Source organism: Balaenoptera musculus, chromosome 19, assembly GCF_009873245.2.
Source record: "Balaenoptera musculus isolate JJ_BM4_2016_0621 chromosome 19, mBalMus1.pri.v3, whole genome shotgun sequence".
In the NCBI taxonomy this organism is placed as follows: domain Eukaryota; kingdom Metazoa; phylum Chordata; class Mammalia; order Artiodactyla; family Balaenopteridae; genus Balaenoptera; species Balaenoptera musculus.
The window spans coordinates 23981485-24000091 of record NC_045803.1 but is presented as its reverse complement, the minus strand read 5'-3'; the positions used below and the strand labels follow the sequence as shown (position 1 = coordinate 24000091).

At 36.0% G+C, this 18607-nt stretch overlaps 1 protein-coding gene across 3 annotated transcripts in view; it reads left to right on the top strand.

Annotated features, from left to right (window-relative positions):
- Nucleotides 1-18607, top strand: part of NETO2 (neuropilin and tolloid like 2) — a 76527-nt gene that overhangs the window by 30260 nt on the left and 27660 nt on the right. For all 3 annotated transcript variants that reach the window (XM_036832129.1, XM_036832128.1, XM_036832126.1), the window contains one exon: nt 14064-14292. In XM_036832129.1, coding sequence (XP_036688024.1) covers nt 14064-14292 — 229 coding nt within the window. The remainder of the gene's footprint in view (nt 1-14063; nt 14293-18607) is intronic.

Sequence of the window (18607 nt, the reverse complement as noted above, 5' to 3'; positions counted from 1 at the left end):
GCACTCCTATGTTCATAGCAGCACTACTTACAATAGCCAAGACATGGAAATAACCTAAATGTCAATCGACAGATGAATGGTTAAAGAATATGTGGTACATATATACAATGGACTACTACTCAGCCATAAAAAAGAACAGGATAATGCCATTTGCAGCAACATGAATGGAACTAGAGATTATCATACTAAGGGAAGTAAGTCAGAAAAAGACAAGTGCCATATGATATCACTTTTATGTGGAATCTAAAATATGACACAATAAACCTATCTATGAAACAAACAGACTCACAGACATAGAGAAAGACTTGTGGTTGCCAAGGGGGATGTAGGGTGGGGGAGGGATGGATTGGGAGTTTGGGATTAGCAGATGCAAACTATTACATATAGAATGGATAAACAACAAGGTCCTACTCTATAGCACAGGGAACTATATTCAATGTCCTGAGATAAACCATAATGGAAAAGAATATATTTTTCTTTATTTAATATTTTAGGTTTTTTTAGATTTTCAGTCTCTTTGAGTTTAAAGTTATTTTTCTAGAATATTGCTCATGCTTTCTGGTTCCACATTTATTGGTATAATACTTTACATGGTATTCTTTTACAATTTTTAAAACCTCAATTCTATTTGCCATTTTAAATTTGTGCCTTTGCTCTTTTCTTTTTCTTTATCAGTTTGCCAAAGGTTTGTTTTCAAGAACTGTTTTTTTAAAAAATCAACTGTAGTTTCTTTGCTTCCCATTTTCTCAGTTTGTGCTTTTATTTCTTTGCTTTCTTCGGATTTACCTTGTGATTCTTTTTGCAGCTTCTTGTGTTGAATTCTTTGGTAATTAATTTTCAAATGTTCTTCTTTCTCGTAACAGTTATTTAGGGCTATCAGTATGCTACTAAGTATTTCCTTAGATGTTTCATGAGTTTTGATATGTAGTGTCTTCATTGTTGTTGATATCTAAATATTTTACAATTTAAAACCGTTTTAAACATTTTATTTTTTATTTTAAAAAGATTTTTTAACATCTTTATTGGAGTATAACTGCTTTACAATGGTGTGTTAGTTTCTGCTGTATAACAAAGTGAATCAGCTACACATATATATATATCCCCATATCTCCTCCCTCTTGCATCTCCCTCCCACCCTCCTTATCCCACCCCTCTAGGTGGACACAAAGCACCAAGGTGATCTCCCTGTGTTATGCAGCTGCTTCCCGCTAGCTAGCTACTTTACATTCGGTAGTGTATATATGTCCATGCCACTTTCTCACTTCGTCCCAGCTTACCCTCCCCTATCCCATGTCCTCACGTCCATTCTCTACTTCTGCGTCTTTATTCCTGTCCTGCCCCTAGGTTCTTCAGAACCACTGGAAAAGAATATTTTTAAATGTGTGTGTGTGTATGTGTATACACACACACATATAACTGAATCACTTTGCTCTACAGCAGAAATTAACATTATAAATCAACTAAACTTCAACTTTAAAAAACCCATATGTTTAGAAATTTAATAATATACCACCTTGTAATTTATAGGTCACAGAAAAAAATCAGGATGGAAATTTGTACACATTTATAAAAAACTTAGCAATAGTGAGAATACTACATATCAAAACTTGTGGGATACTCCTAAAAGTACTTTAGGGAATTTATGATCATAAATGCTTCTTTTAGGAGAAGAAGAAGATTTAAACTTAATGAGCTAAAATTCAACTCAAGAAGCTAAAAGAATGACCAAAAAATCCAAAGAACGGGTAATAATAAAAGAGCAGAAATAAGGGAAATTAAAAATTCACAAAAAGTGTCAACAAAAGCAAAAACTGGCCCTTTGTTTAAAAAAAATAATAACAATAGACATACCTCTGGCAAGATCGACCTAGAAAAAAAAGACATAAATTATGTTAGAAGTGGAAAAGGTCATAAATCAACTACAGCTGAGATTAGAAACCATTATAAGACAAACTATGAAGAAGACCTACTGAACAAAAGAAAAAAAAATGAGCATTTCCTCAAAAAATAAATTACAAAGGGAAAAAGAAAACCAGCAGGGGAACCTACAGATTAAAAAATGTTAAGTCAAATGAGTGAGTTTGGACTCAAACTACAAACGGGTGGGAACATTAAGAGACAATTAGAAGTGTGAACACTGGTATTTTATGTTAGGAAATTATTCATTTGTTTGGTGTGATAATAGGTTATTTTTTAAAGTCGTCTTTAATAATACATATGGAACTATTTACATGTGAAATGATATCTCTGGAATTTGTCTCAAAATAATACATGAGAGGCAGAAGTGGGGAGAGGTATAGATAAAGCTAAAGTTAGGGGATGGGAAGTGGGTTTATGATACTCTTTTGTCTGCTTATGCATGTTTGAAATTTTCCATAATCAAAGTGCTTCAGACTGTTCTTTGTTAATATATTTGTAAACAGTCTAAGTGGACAATTTCCTGAAATATATAATGTATGTGTATATATATATACATATATACAATTTATCAAAATTAAATCAAAGAAATAGAAAACCTAAATAAACTCTTACCAAATTGATGAAATTGATTTTGTACTTGAAGTATGTTAACAGAAAAACTGGCCAAATTAGATTTTACCAAATACTCAAGGAACATGTTGTAGAAACTGTTTTAGAAAACTGAAGAAGAAAGAACTTTCCCCAGCCTGTTTTATCAAAACTAAATAAATAGCATGAGAGAATTTTAAGGCAGAGAATTATTTGTAAAATGAAGGAGGGAAAAAATAAGACCCCAAAGACTAAACAGTAACAAACTAAACCTAACATTTTTTTTTAGAAATCATAACCAAAGATGGGCTTATCTTAGAAATTTTTGGACAGTTTAATATGAGAAAATCAAATGATGTAGTTTACCACATATGTAATTCCAACATAGGATGTATCTTCAGCATGTTGAAGAATATCTACTAAAATCCTTAAAGCAAACATCATAATTGATGGTGAAACCTTAAAATCATTTTCTTTAAACTTATGTCTCTTGCTAGTATTTTATTGGTGGTGATCAATGCAACAAGATGAGAGAAAGAAAAAATGTTCATGAATTATAAAAATAAATTGGTTTTCTGTACTACAGCCAAAAGCAGTTTGAAAGTAAAACTTTAAAAAAAAAACTTTGAAAAGAACAAATCATAAGGTACCAGGAAGTAAATTTTTAAATTATATTGAAATACACAGAAGAAGGCCTACAGAAATGGGGGAAGAGAGAGACATGCACCATTTTCATGGATGGGAAGATGGAAATGTTTATTGTTCCCTAATTAATCTATCAGTTTAAAATTCCAATCCAGATCCCAGCACGGCTTTCTGGGGAACTTGGCAAGCTAATTCTAAAATTCACATAGAAGAGGAAAGGGTCCAGAAGAACCATGACAATTTTGAATAAAAACAAAGTGGAGTACTTACCCTTTGAGATAAAGTTGGGGTAGTTGGACAGAATGCATTTATCACTGGGGTATGCAAACTGATAAAACCGAGTAAAGTTTCTAAAAGTAGGACTACACATGTATGGAAGCTTGGTATATAATGTATAGCACGCCAGATCAAAAGGAGACACTTGATAATTGATGTTACAACAGTTGACTATTGATGTGAGATCCCTGTCTTGTACTTGACATAAAATTCATTCCTAAATGTTAAAACCAAAACTTTTAGAAGAAAATACAGGAGTATAGTTCTAAATATAACCTTTGGTTAGGAAGCATTTTATTAAAAACAAAGAAGACACAAAGTACAAACCATAAAGATAAAATTTATCAATTATACTACATTAAAATAAATGACTTCCAGAACCAGCTAAGATAGAGTAAGCCCACTGCAGCTTATTGCTCTTAACTTATTATATCTGAGATCTCTGGATAGAATACAAAAAGCAACTGCATAAGGATTCTGAAAAGTAACCATTAGAAGGTGGGTTTGGGAAGGAAGTGAAAACTTGAATAATGACCCCAGAAGGGTAAGAATCACAGGTTTTTTTCTTTCTCCTTTGTCTTTTGGGCTGGTTTGTGGAACTGAAAGCAGGTACAGACAGAAGAAAGTGCTCTAGCCAGAAGACTGAGAAAGGGGCCCTTACAAACTGAAGGTGGAGGGGCGTCCCTGGTTTGTTTTTTCCCCTTTACTAGCTCTGCCCAAGGTCAGCACCAGTCACAGCAGCTACAGCAGCAACTGAAACCTGATCTCCTTAACCAGTGGAACTTGGAAAAGGATATGGTGATGTCTGCAGAGTTATGGAGGGAATCCCCATTGTTTTTTTTTTCTCTTTGTTCTTAGTCACTCAGAACTCATAACAGGTTAGGAGACTAAAAACTGTGAGGAAAACTTATCTTTCTGGCCACCAGAGGAACTGAGAAGAGGAAATCGTATTACCCAGAGAATGAGAATTCTTGGAGAACAGGGAGCTAGAGAGACAGGCGCTAATTCTGGCTTACTCCTGAGCTGCATATGCATGGAACAGGCCCACAGAAACATGGCAAAGGTGTTGAGGACCAAATTACATTATAAACACTGTCCAAGTGCCTGAGTAGGGCATGCCCTGGGCAAGTCTACATAGCACAGCAAAGGCCTTGAAAACAGAACCAACACCCACAAAAAGAGGCAGTACATGCAATCTGAATGTTTCTGGGTAGGTTGCCTGATAAAACAAGCAACAGAACTCAACATTTTCCACAGATTTTTAAGAGGACCCAGAGTTTCAGTGTTACATCCAAAATGTGCAGGATATAATTTAAAAATTACTCACAATGTAAAGAACCAGGGAAATGTGATTAATTCTGAAAGGAGAAAGCAGCAGATCCCAACCCTAACAGGACTCAGATGAATTGTAGATTTTAAAGCAACAATATAACCATGTTCCATGAGGTAAAGGTAAACATTCCTGAAATGAGTGAAAAGATAGATCTTAGCAGAGAAATAGAAACTATAAAAAAGAACCAAGTGAAAATTTAAGAATGGAAAAAGTATATCTTAAACTTCTAAAAAATATTCACTGTATTGGCCAATAGGAGAGTGGAGATTATAGAGGAAAGTCAGTAAACTTGAAGGTGACTCAGTAGAAACTACCTAATCTGAAGTACTGAGAAAAAAAGATTGCAAACAAATTATACTAAAGCCTCAGGGACCTGTGGAACAGTTTCAAAAGGCCTAAAATTTATGTCACTTAAGTACCAGAAAGAGAAAAGATTGTTGTAGAAAAAATATTTGAAGAAATAACTGCAAAAAAATTGGTGAAAGACAAATTTACAGATTCAAGAAGCATAGCAAACACCAAACAGGATAAAAACAAACGTAAAACAAAGCTTACTCATATCAAATCAAGCTACTTGAAACCTAAGATTGAAAGCTTTGAAATGTGATGCAGAAAAATGATGTATTTTGTATAAAGGAACGACAATTTGAATGACTGGATTTCTCTTCAGAAATCATCAAAGCCAAGCGTCAAAACCTTTAAGTGCTGAAAAAAGGAACTGTGAACTTAAGAATTTTATATCCAGCAAAAATATCCTTTCAGGAATGAGCACAAAGTAAGTACATACCCTAATGAAGACAAACTTAAAGAATTCATTGCCTGCAGACCTGCTATAAAAGAAGTGCTAAAGGAAGTTCTTTAGATAAAAGAGAAATGGCACTAGAAAGAATCTTGGAATTTCATGAAAGGGTACAGAAATGGTAAATATCTGGATGAATATAAACCATTTTACAACATCAGGAACAAAAGAGAGGACTTCGCTATAGATCCTCCAATAAAACAATGGACCTTTCTGTGCCCCCAAATCAGATGACTTAAACGAAATGGACAGGTTCCTTAAAAACCACAAGCTGCCCAAACACATCTAAGAAGAAATATGTAACCTGAATGGCCATATATTTATGAAATAAATTGAATTCATAGTTAAAAACCTTACAAAGAAAGCTCCTAAATGGATACACTGACAAATTATAAACATTTAAAGGGGAAATAATGCCAGTTCTTTGCAATCTCTTCCAGGAAGTACAAAGGGAGGAACACTTCTAAACTCAAGACAAGCATCACCCTGATACCACCAAAGACATTATAAGGAAACTACTGATCAATATTCCCCCTGTGAGGTTTTGCTCCGTAATAAGGAATATATGTATTTGGTCTTCATGCACATTTCTGGCTCAGAGCTCACAAAACCCTTGGAATTTCCCGAGTGATAAGAGCGATGAGAGCATCTATTGTTACAATATTTGGTCTCTTGTCCCCAGTTCCTGAAAATGTTTCAGAGCCATAAAGTTGAAATGGATGTCTTGTTATTCATAACAAGCCCTTTCAACCACAAGTGAGTTTATGTTAATGAGGTGACTTCTGGAAATCCCCAAAAGATGGAGGCTTATTACCAGGGTAACAAATAATCTAGTAAGTAAACTGGTTTTCTGAGTCCTGTAAGCCACCCTAGCAAATTAAAGGAACCCAAGAATGAGATCTTAGGAACCTCAGATTTATATCCAGTCAGTCAGAATCATGTGACAACCTGGACTCGTGTTTGGCGTCTGAAGTGGAGGCCAGTCCCCTGGGAGTAAGCCCTCAACCTTCAGAATCGGATGCTGTCTCTGGGTAGATGGTGTCATAATTGAGTTGAATTGTAGGACACCCAGGTGATGTTTGAGAATTGCTGGTGGTGTGGGGGGAAAAAAAGACCCACATGTTGGAATTGGTATCATAATTGTTATTCCAGAAAATAGATGCAGGGAACTTCCCTGGTGGTCCAGTGGTTAAGACTTTGCCTTCCAATGCAGGGGGTGTGGGTTTGATCCCTGGTCAGAGAGCTAAGATCCCGTGTGCCTTGCAGCCAAAAAAACAAATCTTAAAGCAGAAGCAGTATTGTAACAAATCCAATAAAGACTTTTAAAATGGTCCACGTCAAAAAAAATTTTTGATTAAAAAAAGAAAATAGATGCAAAAATCCTTAAAGTATTAGCCAATCTAATCCAGCAATATATAAAAAGTATAATACACTTAAGTAATCACAGCCAAGTGTGGTTTATCCCAGGAATGCAAGGCCAATTCAACATTTGAAAAATCAATGTAATTCATTATATAAATTAAGAAGGAAAGCTACACGATTATCTCAATCTGTTAAAAAATCAACACTCATTCATGATAAAAAAAAATCAGAAATAAAAATAGAGTGGAACTTCTGTAACCTGATAAAGGGTGTCTACCAAAATCTACAGATGACACCATACTTAATGGTGAAAAGCTGAATGCTTTCTCCCTCAAAATCAGCAACAAGGTAACTCTCATTTAACACCATATTGGAAGTTGTAGACAGTGCATAATGGCATACAGATTGAAAACTATTTTTGCAGATGACATGATTATGTAAAGAAATTAACAGGAAATATACTCTCAAAAAACTCCTGGAACAAATCGGTTTAGCAAGGTTGTAGGATAAAAGACCAACAGACAAATATCAATTATATTTTTTATATATACAGTTGATCCTTGAACAACACGAGTTTGAAGTGCACAGATCCACTGATACATGGATTTTTTTTTTTAGGGTAAATACCTACTACTACACCATCCATGGTTGGTTGAATCCACAGGTGCAAAACCAAGGATATGGTGGGCTGACTATAAAGTTATGCATGGATTTTTGACTGCAAGGAGGGTCAGTGCCCCTAACTCCCATGTTGTTCAAGGGTCAACTATACTATCTAGTTCAACATTTGAAGAATGAACAATTGGAGTTCAAAATTAAGAAAGCAGCAGTACCATTTAAAGTAGCACTTCCCCTCCCCCAAAAATAGGCACAGCATCTGTAAACTGAAAACCTGCAGAACCCTGATGAAAGAATTCAAAGAAGACCTAAATAAATGGAGATATATACTATGTATACCTGTTGATGGACTCAGTACTGTTAACATCAGTTCTTCTAAAATAGATCTATGTAAATGAACACAGTTGAAATTAAAACCCCCACTATATTTTTGCAAATGTCGACAGACTGTTTCTAGAGTATAATGAAAAGGCAAGGAATTACAAGAGCCAGAACAATTTTGAAAAAGTACAAAGATGGAAGACTCACTACCTGATTTCGGGACTTTAAATCTTCAGTAATCAAGACAGTGTGGTACTAACAAAAGGACAGACACATAGATCAGTGGAACAGAATAGAGCCCAGAAAAGGATTCATTCAAATACAGTTAATTGATGTTTTTTACAGAGATACAAAGTCAGTTCAATGGAGAAAGCATAGTCTAGTCTTTAACAAATGGTGCTAGAACAATTGGATTACCCATATTTCAAAAAGAAAAAAAATTTGACCTATACCTATATCTTAATATCTTATATAAAAACAACTATATTGCAAAACTTTTAGAAGAAAACATAGGCAAAATCTCTGACTTTGGGTTAGAGAAAGAGTTCTTCGATATGACATCAAAGGAGAATCCATAAAAGAAAATCTTATAAATTGGACTTCATTAAAATTAAAGCTTTTTCTCTGTGAAAGACATTGTTGAGTGAAAAGAAAAGGCACTAAGAGGAAATATTTGTAAATCGTTTGTCAAAAGACTTCTTTAACCCAGAACTCAAAACGCAACAATAAGAAAAGTACCCAATTTAAAAATGGGCAGAAGATTGGAACAGACACCTCATCAAAGAAGATTTAGACATTTCAAAACTGCAAATTAAAACAACAATGGGATAGCTCTATACCTCTATTAAAATAACTAATTTTTAAAAACGACAATACCAGGTGCTGGGAACTATGTAGAGCAACTGAGAATCTAATAACACTCCTGGTAGGAATGCAAAATAATATAGCCATTTTGGAAAACAGCTTGATGGTTTCTTATAAAGTTACCATGTGATTCAGCAGTCTCCTGGCTGGGTACCCAGGAGAAAGAAAAATATGTTTACACACAAAGAACATGGATGTGAATGTTCATGGTAGCTTTATCCATAATGAACAAAAACTGGGAACAGTTTAAGTGTTCCTCAGTTGTTAATAAAGTTTGGTACATCTATGTAGTGAAAAGTATTCAGGAATAAAAAGAGACGAACTATTGGTGATGCAGTAGCATGGAAGAATCTCAAATGCATTGTGCTAATCAAAGAATCCAGACTCAGAATACTGTGATTTTATTTGTATAAAATTTTTACTTAGGACTTCCCTGGTGGTCCAGTGGTTAAGAATCCGCCTGCCAATGCAGGGGACATGGGTTCAATCCCTGGTCCAGGAAGATCCCACATGCCGCAGGGCAACTAAGCCCGTGTGCCACAACTACTGAGCCTGTGCTCTAGAGCCCATGAGCCGCAACTACTGAGCCCACGCGCCACAACTACTGAAGCCTGTGCACTCTGGGGTCCGCAACAAGAGAAGCCATCGCAATGAGAAGCCCATGCATCGCAACGAAGAGTAGCCCCTGCTCACCGCAACTAGAGAAAAGCCCATGTGCAGCAATGAAGACCCAGCACAGCCCCCCAAAAATTTTATTTATATGGGAAAGGTGGAACGACAGCAAAAGGCCATTGGTCACCAGGAAACAAGATTGGAGATGGATTTCGACTGCTGAGGAGCAGCAGGAGAGAATTTGGGGGGTGATGGAACTTCTTGATTATGGTGGCTGTCGCTTGACTTGCATTTGTCAGAGGATTTTATTATATATTACTTGAGACGTGACTGAATGTCTTGTTGTGACCAAGTGTCAGCAAGGATTGAGGAACTGAAATTCTCTTAACTTACTTTGGAAGAATAAATTGCTACAGCCACTTTGGAAAGTCATTTGGCATGCTCTGGTAAAGCTGAAAATTGTTATGTCCTACAATACAGCAACCCTGCTTCTAGATAAATACCCAGATACTCATCGTATGAGAGCATAACAAGAGTACAAGAATGTTTACAGCAGTATTTAATATTTTAAAAAGTGGAAGCAAGCTAAATGTCCAAAAGGAAAATGGATAGTGACTCATTTCTACAGTTGATCCAAGATTTTAAAATATACAAAAAAAGTAAATAAAGTATACAAAAAATACTATATATTTTTAGATACATAAATTAAAAAATCTAAAAATGTACATAGGAATTATAAAAATTATACTTAGGATGGGATGTGTAGGAAAGATAATGGGAACATAGAAGGCTTTAGCTGTACAGTTGACACTTGAACAACACGGGATAGGGCTACCAACCTGCTTGCAGTTGAAATTCTGAGTATAACTTTATAGTCAGCCCTCTGTATCTGAGGTTCCGCATCCTCAGATTTAACCAACTACAGACTGTGTAGTACTGTAGTATATATTTATTGAATAAAACCCATATAAGTGGACTTGCACAATTCAAACCCACATTGTTCAAGGGTCAATTGTACACAGAATTGAACGGCACAGGTTCACTTATATAGAGATTTTTTCAATAAATATTACAGTACTACACAATCTGCAGTAGGTTGGATCTATAGATGCAGAAGCACAAATACAGAGGGCTGAATATGGGACTTGAGCATCTGCAGATTTTGGTATCCAGATCTGGTCCTTTCTAGGACCAGTTCCCCATGGATACTGAGGGATGAATGTACAGAGGTGGGGTTTTTTGACCATATATAATAGTTAAGTATTTAAATGCTTAAGTGAAATTAATACTTTAGATCTTGCTCTTTCTTGAAATACTTCGTGAAGAAATGATTCTATATTCATAAATTTTTTAGGAGTGTGACCTAGGATGTTGAATAGTGAAGAATGTTACTTTTTATTAATAAAAGTAAGTCGATTTTTTAAAGTTAACATAAAAAATACTGTTCACAGTTGACATGGAAAGTGGATCAAGGTACTTCCCCGGTGGCGCAGTGGTTAAGAATCTGCCTGCCAGTGCAGCGGACACAGGTTCAAGCCCTGGTCTGGGAAGATCCCACATGCCATGGAGCAACTAAGCCCGTGTGCCACAACTACTGAGCCTGCGCTCTAGAGCCCACAAGCCACAACTACTGAGGCCGCATGCTCTAGGGCCCGTGAGCCACAACTGCTGAGGCTGCGTGCCATAACTACTGAAGTCCACACGCCTAGAGCCTGTGCTCTGCAACAAGAGAAGCCACTGCAGTGAGAAGCCCTCGCACCACAACGAAGAGTAGCCCCCGTTCACTGCAACTAGAGAATGCCCATGTGCCGCAACGAAGACCCAATGCAGCCAAAAATAAATTTATTTTGTAAAAAGTGGGTCAAATTTTTTAAATTGTGTTAAATAAGAAAGTAAGCAGATGATTTTAAGTACTTTAAAAGAAAAAATATGAAAGACCACCATAACCCTTGAGTACTCAAAATGGGGTAAACTAGTTAATGGGTGATGTTGAAGAAATATTCACTTATATATACCAATGAAGTCATTGGTGTTTGAGTATGTAAGCAGTGTTTTAGTCTATTTTTATCAGTGGCCTTTCCATAAAAACAGCTTTCTGAGGATTTCTTTTGGGGCCTTTGGAGGCTCTAATAAAAAGCATTTTTTTCCCCACTGGAGTTATGAACCAGTTGAGAACATGGAGATTCAGACTAGCCCCTTTATTACACTAAATGCTAGGGGAAACAGCTTAGTGAGAGAATCAAACTAGACTTGCTAATTCCCTACCCACTAGGTCCACCTCCTACCTCAGTCTAGACTGGACCGTCCCATCCAGGGAAAGTGCATCTGCAGAAGAGACCCACTTACCCAGGTCACTGTTTCTCGTACTCGCTGGTCCAGGGAAAGAGGGAAGGAAAAAGGGACCAAATTCCCCCCCATCCAAGTGACTCTCTCCACTTCCCTGGGGAGGGTATAGGAGTGGGTAAGAGGCCAGGAGTATTTATGTTTAGTAAAAGATCTCGTCTTCTGCAATCTAGGTGAGAAGAGTGGTTTGTGTCCCCCTCCACCCATTGCAATTTGTCAGCCTCATATTGTTAGAAATATTTTCTGAAGATTAGTTGAATTAAACTATTAACTTCAGTATTTAACTGTATTCACAATAGAAAAGAATGTCATTCTTGTCATATGACTTGCCTTAAAACCTTGACTTTTAAAAGTTATATATTTAAAGAGCATTTAGTATGGCCTTATACAAGTACCATGTTTCTTCAGTCTAAAAAAAAAAAAGTAAATACTTCAGACTTCTTGATTATTTTCCTGGTATTTAGCTCTACCAAACTAGGTTTTATAGTCACTAGTCACTTTTTCATTAATTGCTCTCATCAAGAATTGTACTGGATAGAATTAGCATGTGATACGCTCATTAGAAGACGGTACAATCTAATGGAGAAGACAAATAATTACAGTAGTAGTGATACTGCCAGAGAACCATGGGCAGTATGTTTTGGTTATATGAATGATGAAGAAAGTATTGAAAACAAATGATATATTTTAAGCAAACATATTGCTTCTGTGTTAAAATATATTTTTGGAGGTTTTATGAAATTTTGAAATGGAAATCCATTACCGGTGATTTTCCACCAGTCTCTTGAAAGTGGCTAATTGGTCATTTCAAATAAGCCAAAGTTACTAGTCAAAACTTAACTCTGAGCTGTATTTTTGAGTTTTTGTTCTTAGTTTTATGTCATCAAGGTATTTTAGGGGGGAAAATATCTGACATTTTTGTTTTATGAAGCCCTTTACAATAAAGAATGGGTGTGGCATCATACTGCTACCTCCGAGATAGCAACCAGCAGGTGAATACCCACTAGATGTCTCCAATGGCAATCAAAGAAGTCTTTATTCTTCATTCACTAAAATATTATTTTAATTGTAGAGTCACCTGTGAACAACTAGAGCCAAAAGGTGAACTGTGTATGAGAGAGTATGTGTGTGTGTGTGTGTGCACACATAGAAGGCATCCCAGGGAATGGGAAGAACATACACTTTAAGAGTCAGAGCAACCTAGGTTCAAATCCTCGCCCTAAGTAACCTTGGGCAAGTTCCGTAATCCCTGTGAGCCTTAATTTCCTCCCAGCCCATAAAGAATAATACCTATTTCATTCTGTTCTTTTGGAGATTATACTCAAGGTCTTTCTAAGCCTACAATCTAATGGAACTCTTCAAATGAGAATGGGTCAGGCACATTTTAAGAATAACTTAGTGCCAGGCAGCAAGCTGCCTATAAAATTTGAGGCAGGGGGATACTAAGCAAAATAGAAAACTATAATAGTGCTTATTTTGGAACTCCAGTTTAAATCATTCTGACTGAAAATGTAGAAATTGTTAATTTATGGAGTAAAATCTTAAAACCACTTAAATGTGCAACAGTGAGATAGTGGGTAAATAAATGACAAGACATCATGGGAATGATTACAGTTATGAAGAGTACAGATAAGTTTTGATGTGTTACAGCAAAAGCAGGATGTGTGTATCTTACAATTATACTTAGGTTTTGAAAATGTGAAGAGCGACTTCCCTGGTGGTGCAGTGGTTAAGAATCCACCTGCCAATGCAGGGGACATGGGTTCGATCCCTGATCTGGGAAGATCCCACATGCTGTGGAGCAACTAAGCCCGTGCATCACAACTACTGAAGCCCGCACGCCTAGAGCCCATGCTCCGCAACAAGAGAAGCCACCACAATGAGAAGCACGGGCCCTGCAACGAGAGTAGCCTGTGCACGCAGCAACGAAGACCCAACACAGCCAAAAATAAATAAATAAATAAAATAAATTTTTTTTAAAATGTGAAGAAAAACTGAAAAAAGTTTATCATGATAATTGTTAGAGTAATAGAATTATGGTTCTTTTATTTTCCCAGTTTGTCAGTACCACGAGTTTGCTTTTATAACAAAGAAAATATGTAAGATAGTCATGCTTTTGTGGAGCAAAAAATTTCTTCTCTTTACAGACAAAACACAAACTTTAGGTTCCTTAATGCTTGGTTTCATTATTAAGACAACCAAAGAAACAGACCATTAGTCTTAGTTCTTTTACCTACTTAGGCATCATCCTTTTAGCTACTGTTTTTCTGTCAGGTGTTATAACTCAATGCAGTCTTAACTTACATATTAATTGGATAATAGAACTAGAAAATTTAATGTATCTTTTTAAAAACACTGTTTTTCTTTGTTTTAATGTTACAGATTTATTTGAGGTTCCTAGATTATCAAATGGAGCACTCAAATGAATGCAAGAGAAACTTCGTTGCAGTCTACGATGGGAGCAGTTCTATTGAAAATCTGAAGGCCAAGTTTTGCAGCACTGTGGCCAATGATGTAATGCTTAAAACAGGAGTTGGGGTGATACGGATGTGGGCTGATGAAGGTAGTCGGCTTAGCAGGTTCAGAATGCTCTTTACTTCCTTTGTGGAGCGTAAGTAAATAATTCCTATAGCCTTGAGATCTTTTACTTAATCATTTATTCAGAATACAATTATGGAGCATTTCCTTTAGACAAAGACTGCTAGTCATAGAATGTAGAAGTAACTAGGTCTTAGTATGTATTCTTAAGGAACTGACTGTCATGTGTGAAAAAAGACATGGTAATGCATAAGTTGAAACACTACCTATTATAAAGATATAAACATATGATAGGGAGTGCAAAAAATAGAGACTTCTCTCAAGATTTTCAAAATTAAAAATAATTATCAGTAGTATGAATTCAGCTTGGTGAATAATTGTGAATCCACCAAACCATGTTCCCCAAAGATTTAGATTGACTGTTTTTTTTAAAACTTTTAAAGTAATTTTAAGCTTATAGAAAGTTGTAAAAATAGTAGAGTTCTCCTGTGCCCTTCACTCAGATTCCCTTAATGTTAACATCTTACAAAACCGTAGTAAAACTGAATATTAACACTGATGGAATATTATTAACCGATATAGAGACCTTACTGAGAAATCAGTAGTTTTCCATTAATGTCCTTTTCTGATCCAGGATCCCACATTGCCTTTAATTGTCATGTCTCCTTTAGTCTCTTCCATTTGTGACACTTCCTCAGTCTTCAATGACCTGGATGCATTTGAAGAGCACTGGCCAGCTACTTAGTAGAATGCCCATTGATTTAGATTTGTCCGATGTTCTCTCATGGATTCAATTGAGGTTATGTATTTCTGTCAAGAATACCATAGAAATCACATTCCACCTGTCTCAGTACATCATACCAGTGAGGTAGGGTACGTAATATGGTTTGCCTTACACTAACTTGGATCACTTCCTTAAGATACTGTCTGCCACATTTCTCTGCTATAAACAATAATTTTTCCTTTCTAATTAATAAGTTTCTTTGAGACTATGCAAATATCCTTTTGCTCACTAATTTTAGCATCTGTTAATGGTTTCTGCCTGTAATAGTTATTGCTGCAGTATTTACCTAATGGTGGTTTTCTGTTTCCATCATTCCTTCTACACTTAATTATAATTCTGTGAAGAAGAGCTGTTCTTTTTCCTTCATTGATTTATTCAGTTATTTGTGTCAGTATGAGCTCATGAACATTTATTTTACTCTATTATTTTATATATAATATATATATATGTTACTCTATAATAAAAGTTACTTTATTGCTCAGTCCCAGCTTTGGCCATTGGGAGCTCCTTCAGGTTGCCTCCTGTACTCGTTGGATAAGCCCATTATTTTTTTAAATCACTTCCTTACTTTCTGTTCCGCAGGCTGAACCAGGCTCAACTTGTGTTTTCCTTGCCCGAGCCTTAGAACCAACCATGTTTCCAAAAAGCCCTTTCCTTCTCTTCTAGTGAGAAATCTGGCTCTAATTATCCATGGTGTATTTATTTGTTCAATCCTAGGATACACATAAAGTAATTTTAGGATTGCTAACCCATATCCCTGTTAGAAATTTCCTAACAGAGTTCACTATTTATGTGCAGTTCTTTTTATCTTGAGCCATGCTGTCAAAATATGGTGTTTCATTTACTTACGTTGGTTGTCTTCCTCTCTCCTTTCCGTGTGGTTCATCTGTAGTACACTTAGGTTCATTTGTGACTGTTGTGACTGTTTATATTTTGTTTTGTGTCCCCCCGCCCTCATCATGGTTACTTTAAATTGTTTTTATTTTCAGAGTACCTAGAATATTGCCATTATTCAAAGAGAGCTCTACAAAAAGATACACTCAAATATTGTTCCTTTCTCACCTCTCCTGTGCCAGTCCCACCCCCCAATTCTCTGCACTCCATTCCTACCAACTCTCTGCTGGTAACTAATCACATTAGTCCCTGGTGTATCCATCATGCATTTCTTTTTACACAAAAGAGCTGATACATGTGTATTTTCTCATAGCTTCTTTTTTCTTACATGAGGAGAAGCATATTATACTCTTTGCACTTTGCTTCTTTCACTTAACAGTATATCCTGGAAATCACTCCATATCAGTTCATAGAGATCATCTTTATTATTTACAACTCCATAGTTATTGGGTTGGCCAAAAAGTGCCTTTGCTTTTTAAGTAAAAATAAAAGACACATTTTTCATTTTCACCAAGAGCTTTATTGAACAACATATTCATCCTTTTGTTCCACTACCTTCTGCCATTTTTCAGGCAACTTCATAATTCCATCTTCCCAAAACTTTTTATCTTTTTGAGCAAAGAACTGTTCCTGGTGCCTTTTACAGTCTTCCAGGGAATTGAAAGTTTTTCTATTCGGAGAATTTTGTAAAGACCTAAATAAATGGAAATCCGAAGGTGCAATGTCTGATGAATGCGGTGGATGAATCAGAACTTCCCAGCCAGGCTGTAACAGTTTTTGCCTGGTCATCAAAGAAACACGCGGTCTTGGCGTTATCCTGATGGAAGATTATGCATTTTCTGTTGACTAATTCTGGATGCTTTTCGTCGAGTGCCACTTTCATTTGGTCTAATTGGGAGCAGTACTTGTTGGAATTAATCGTTTGGTTTTCTGGAAGGAGCTCATAATAGAGGACTCCCTTCCAATCCTACCGTATACACAACACCACCTTCTTTGGATGAAGACCAGCCTTTGCTGTGGTTGGTAGTGGTTCATTTCGCTTGCCCCACGATCTCTTCTCTTCCACATTATTGTACAGTATCCACTTTTCATCGCCCATCACAATTTGTTTTAAAAACGGAACGTTTTCATTACGTTCAAGTACAGAATCACATGTGGAAATACAGTCAAGAAGGTTTTTTTCGCTTAGCTTATGTGGAACCCAAATGTCAAAGTGATTAACATAACCAGGCTGGTGCAAATGATTTTCAGTGCTTGATTTGGATATTTTGAGTATGTTGGCTATCTCCCGCGTTGTATAACATTGATTGTTCTCAATTAATCTCTCAATTTGATCACTGCAACTGGTCTACCGACTGTGGAGCATTGTCCAGCGAGAAAGCTCCAGCACAAAACTTCACAAACTGCTTTTGACATGTTCGATCAGTCACAGCACCTTCTCCATACACTGGCACAAATCTTTTTTTGCATTTCAGTTGCGTTTTTACCTTTCTTGAAATAATAAAGCATAATATGCCGAAAATGTTGCTTTTTTTCTTTCATCTTCAATATTAAAATGGCTACACAAAAATTCACCAATTTTGTTAAGTCTTTTTTTAAATGCACACTGATATGACAGCTGTCACAGTCTAACAAAATTGTTTCAAATGAAGTTAAAGACAACTAAGTGCTACTAGAGCCATCTTACAGAAAAAAATGAACCTTTTTGCCAACCCAGTAGTACACTGTGTGTACATACTTTATTCAGTCATTCAGTTTATGGGCATATGGGTTATTTACAGTATTTTGCAATTACAAGCATACTGTTAACAATGAATAATGTTATGCACATGTATTTTCATATTCTTGGAGGTATATCCTCTGGATAGATTCCTAGAAGTGGGATTACTGATGTAAAAGGATGTAAATCTTTCATAGTTTGCCAAATACCCTTCCAGAATGGTTGTATATTTTTTTAAATTATGATAAAATGCACCCTCAGCCATTTTTAAGTGTACAATTCAGTGGCACTAAGTACATTCACAACATTGTACAACCATCACCACTATCCATTTCTGGAACTTATGTAATATCCCAAATTGAAACTCCATACCCATTAAATAATAATTCCCATGCCCCTATTCCCCCAACCCCAGGTAACCTCTATTCTGCTTTCTATCTCCATGAATTTCCCTGTTCTAGGTACCTCATATAAATGGAATATTTGTCCTTTTGTATCTGAGTTATTTTACTTAGCATAACGTTTCTAAGAATTTCAATCCTTTTTAAGGCTGAATAATATTCCATATGCATATAATACCACATTTTTATTTATCCTTTCATCTGTTGATGAACAATTGAGTTGTTTCTACTTTTAGGCTATTATGAATAAAGCTGCTATGAACGTTAGTATACAGTTATCTCTTTGAGTCTCTGCTTTCAGTTCTTTGCAGTATATACTATGCCTAGAAGTAGAATTGCTAGATCATATGGATATTCTATGTTTAAATTTTTAAGGACCACCAACTGTTTTCACAGCTGTGCCATTTTACATTCCCTCCAGCAATGCAGCAGGGTTGGTCCCCATCCTCACCAAAACTTCTTATTTTTTGTTTTTTTGTTAATAGCCATCCTAATGGCTATAAAGTGTGATTTTTTTTTCATTGTGATTCCGATTTGTATTTCCCTAATGATGAGTGATGTTGAGCATCTTTTCATGCTTCTTGGCCAT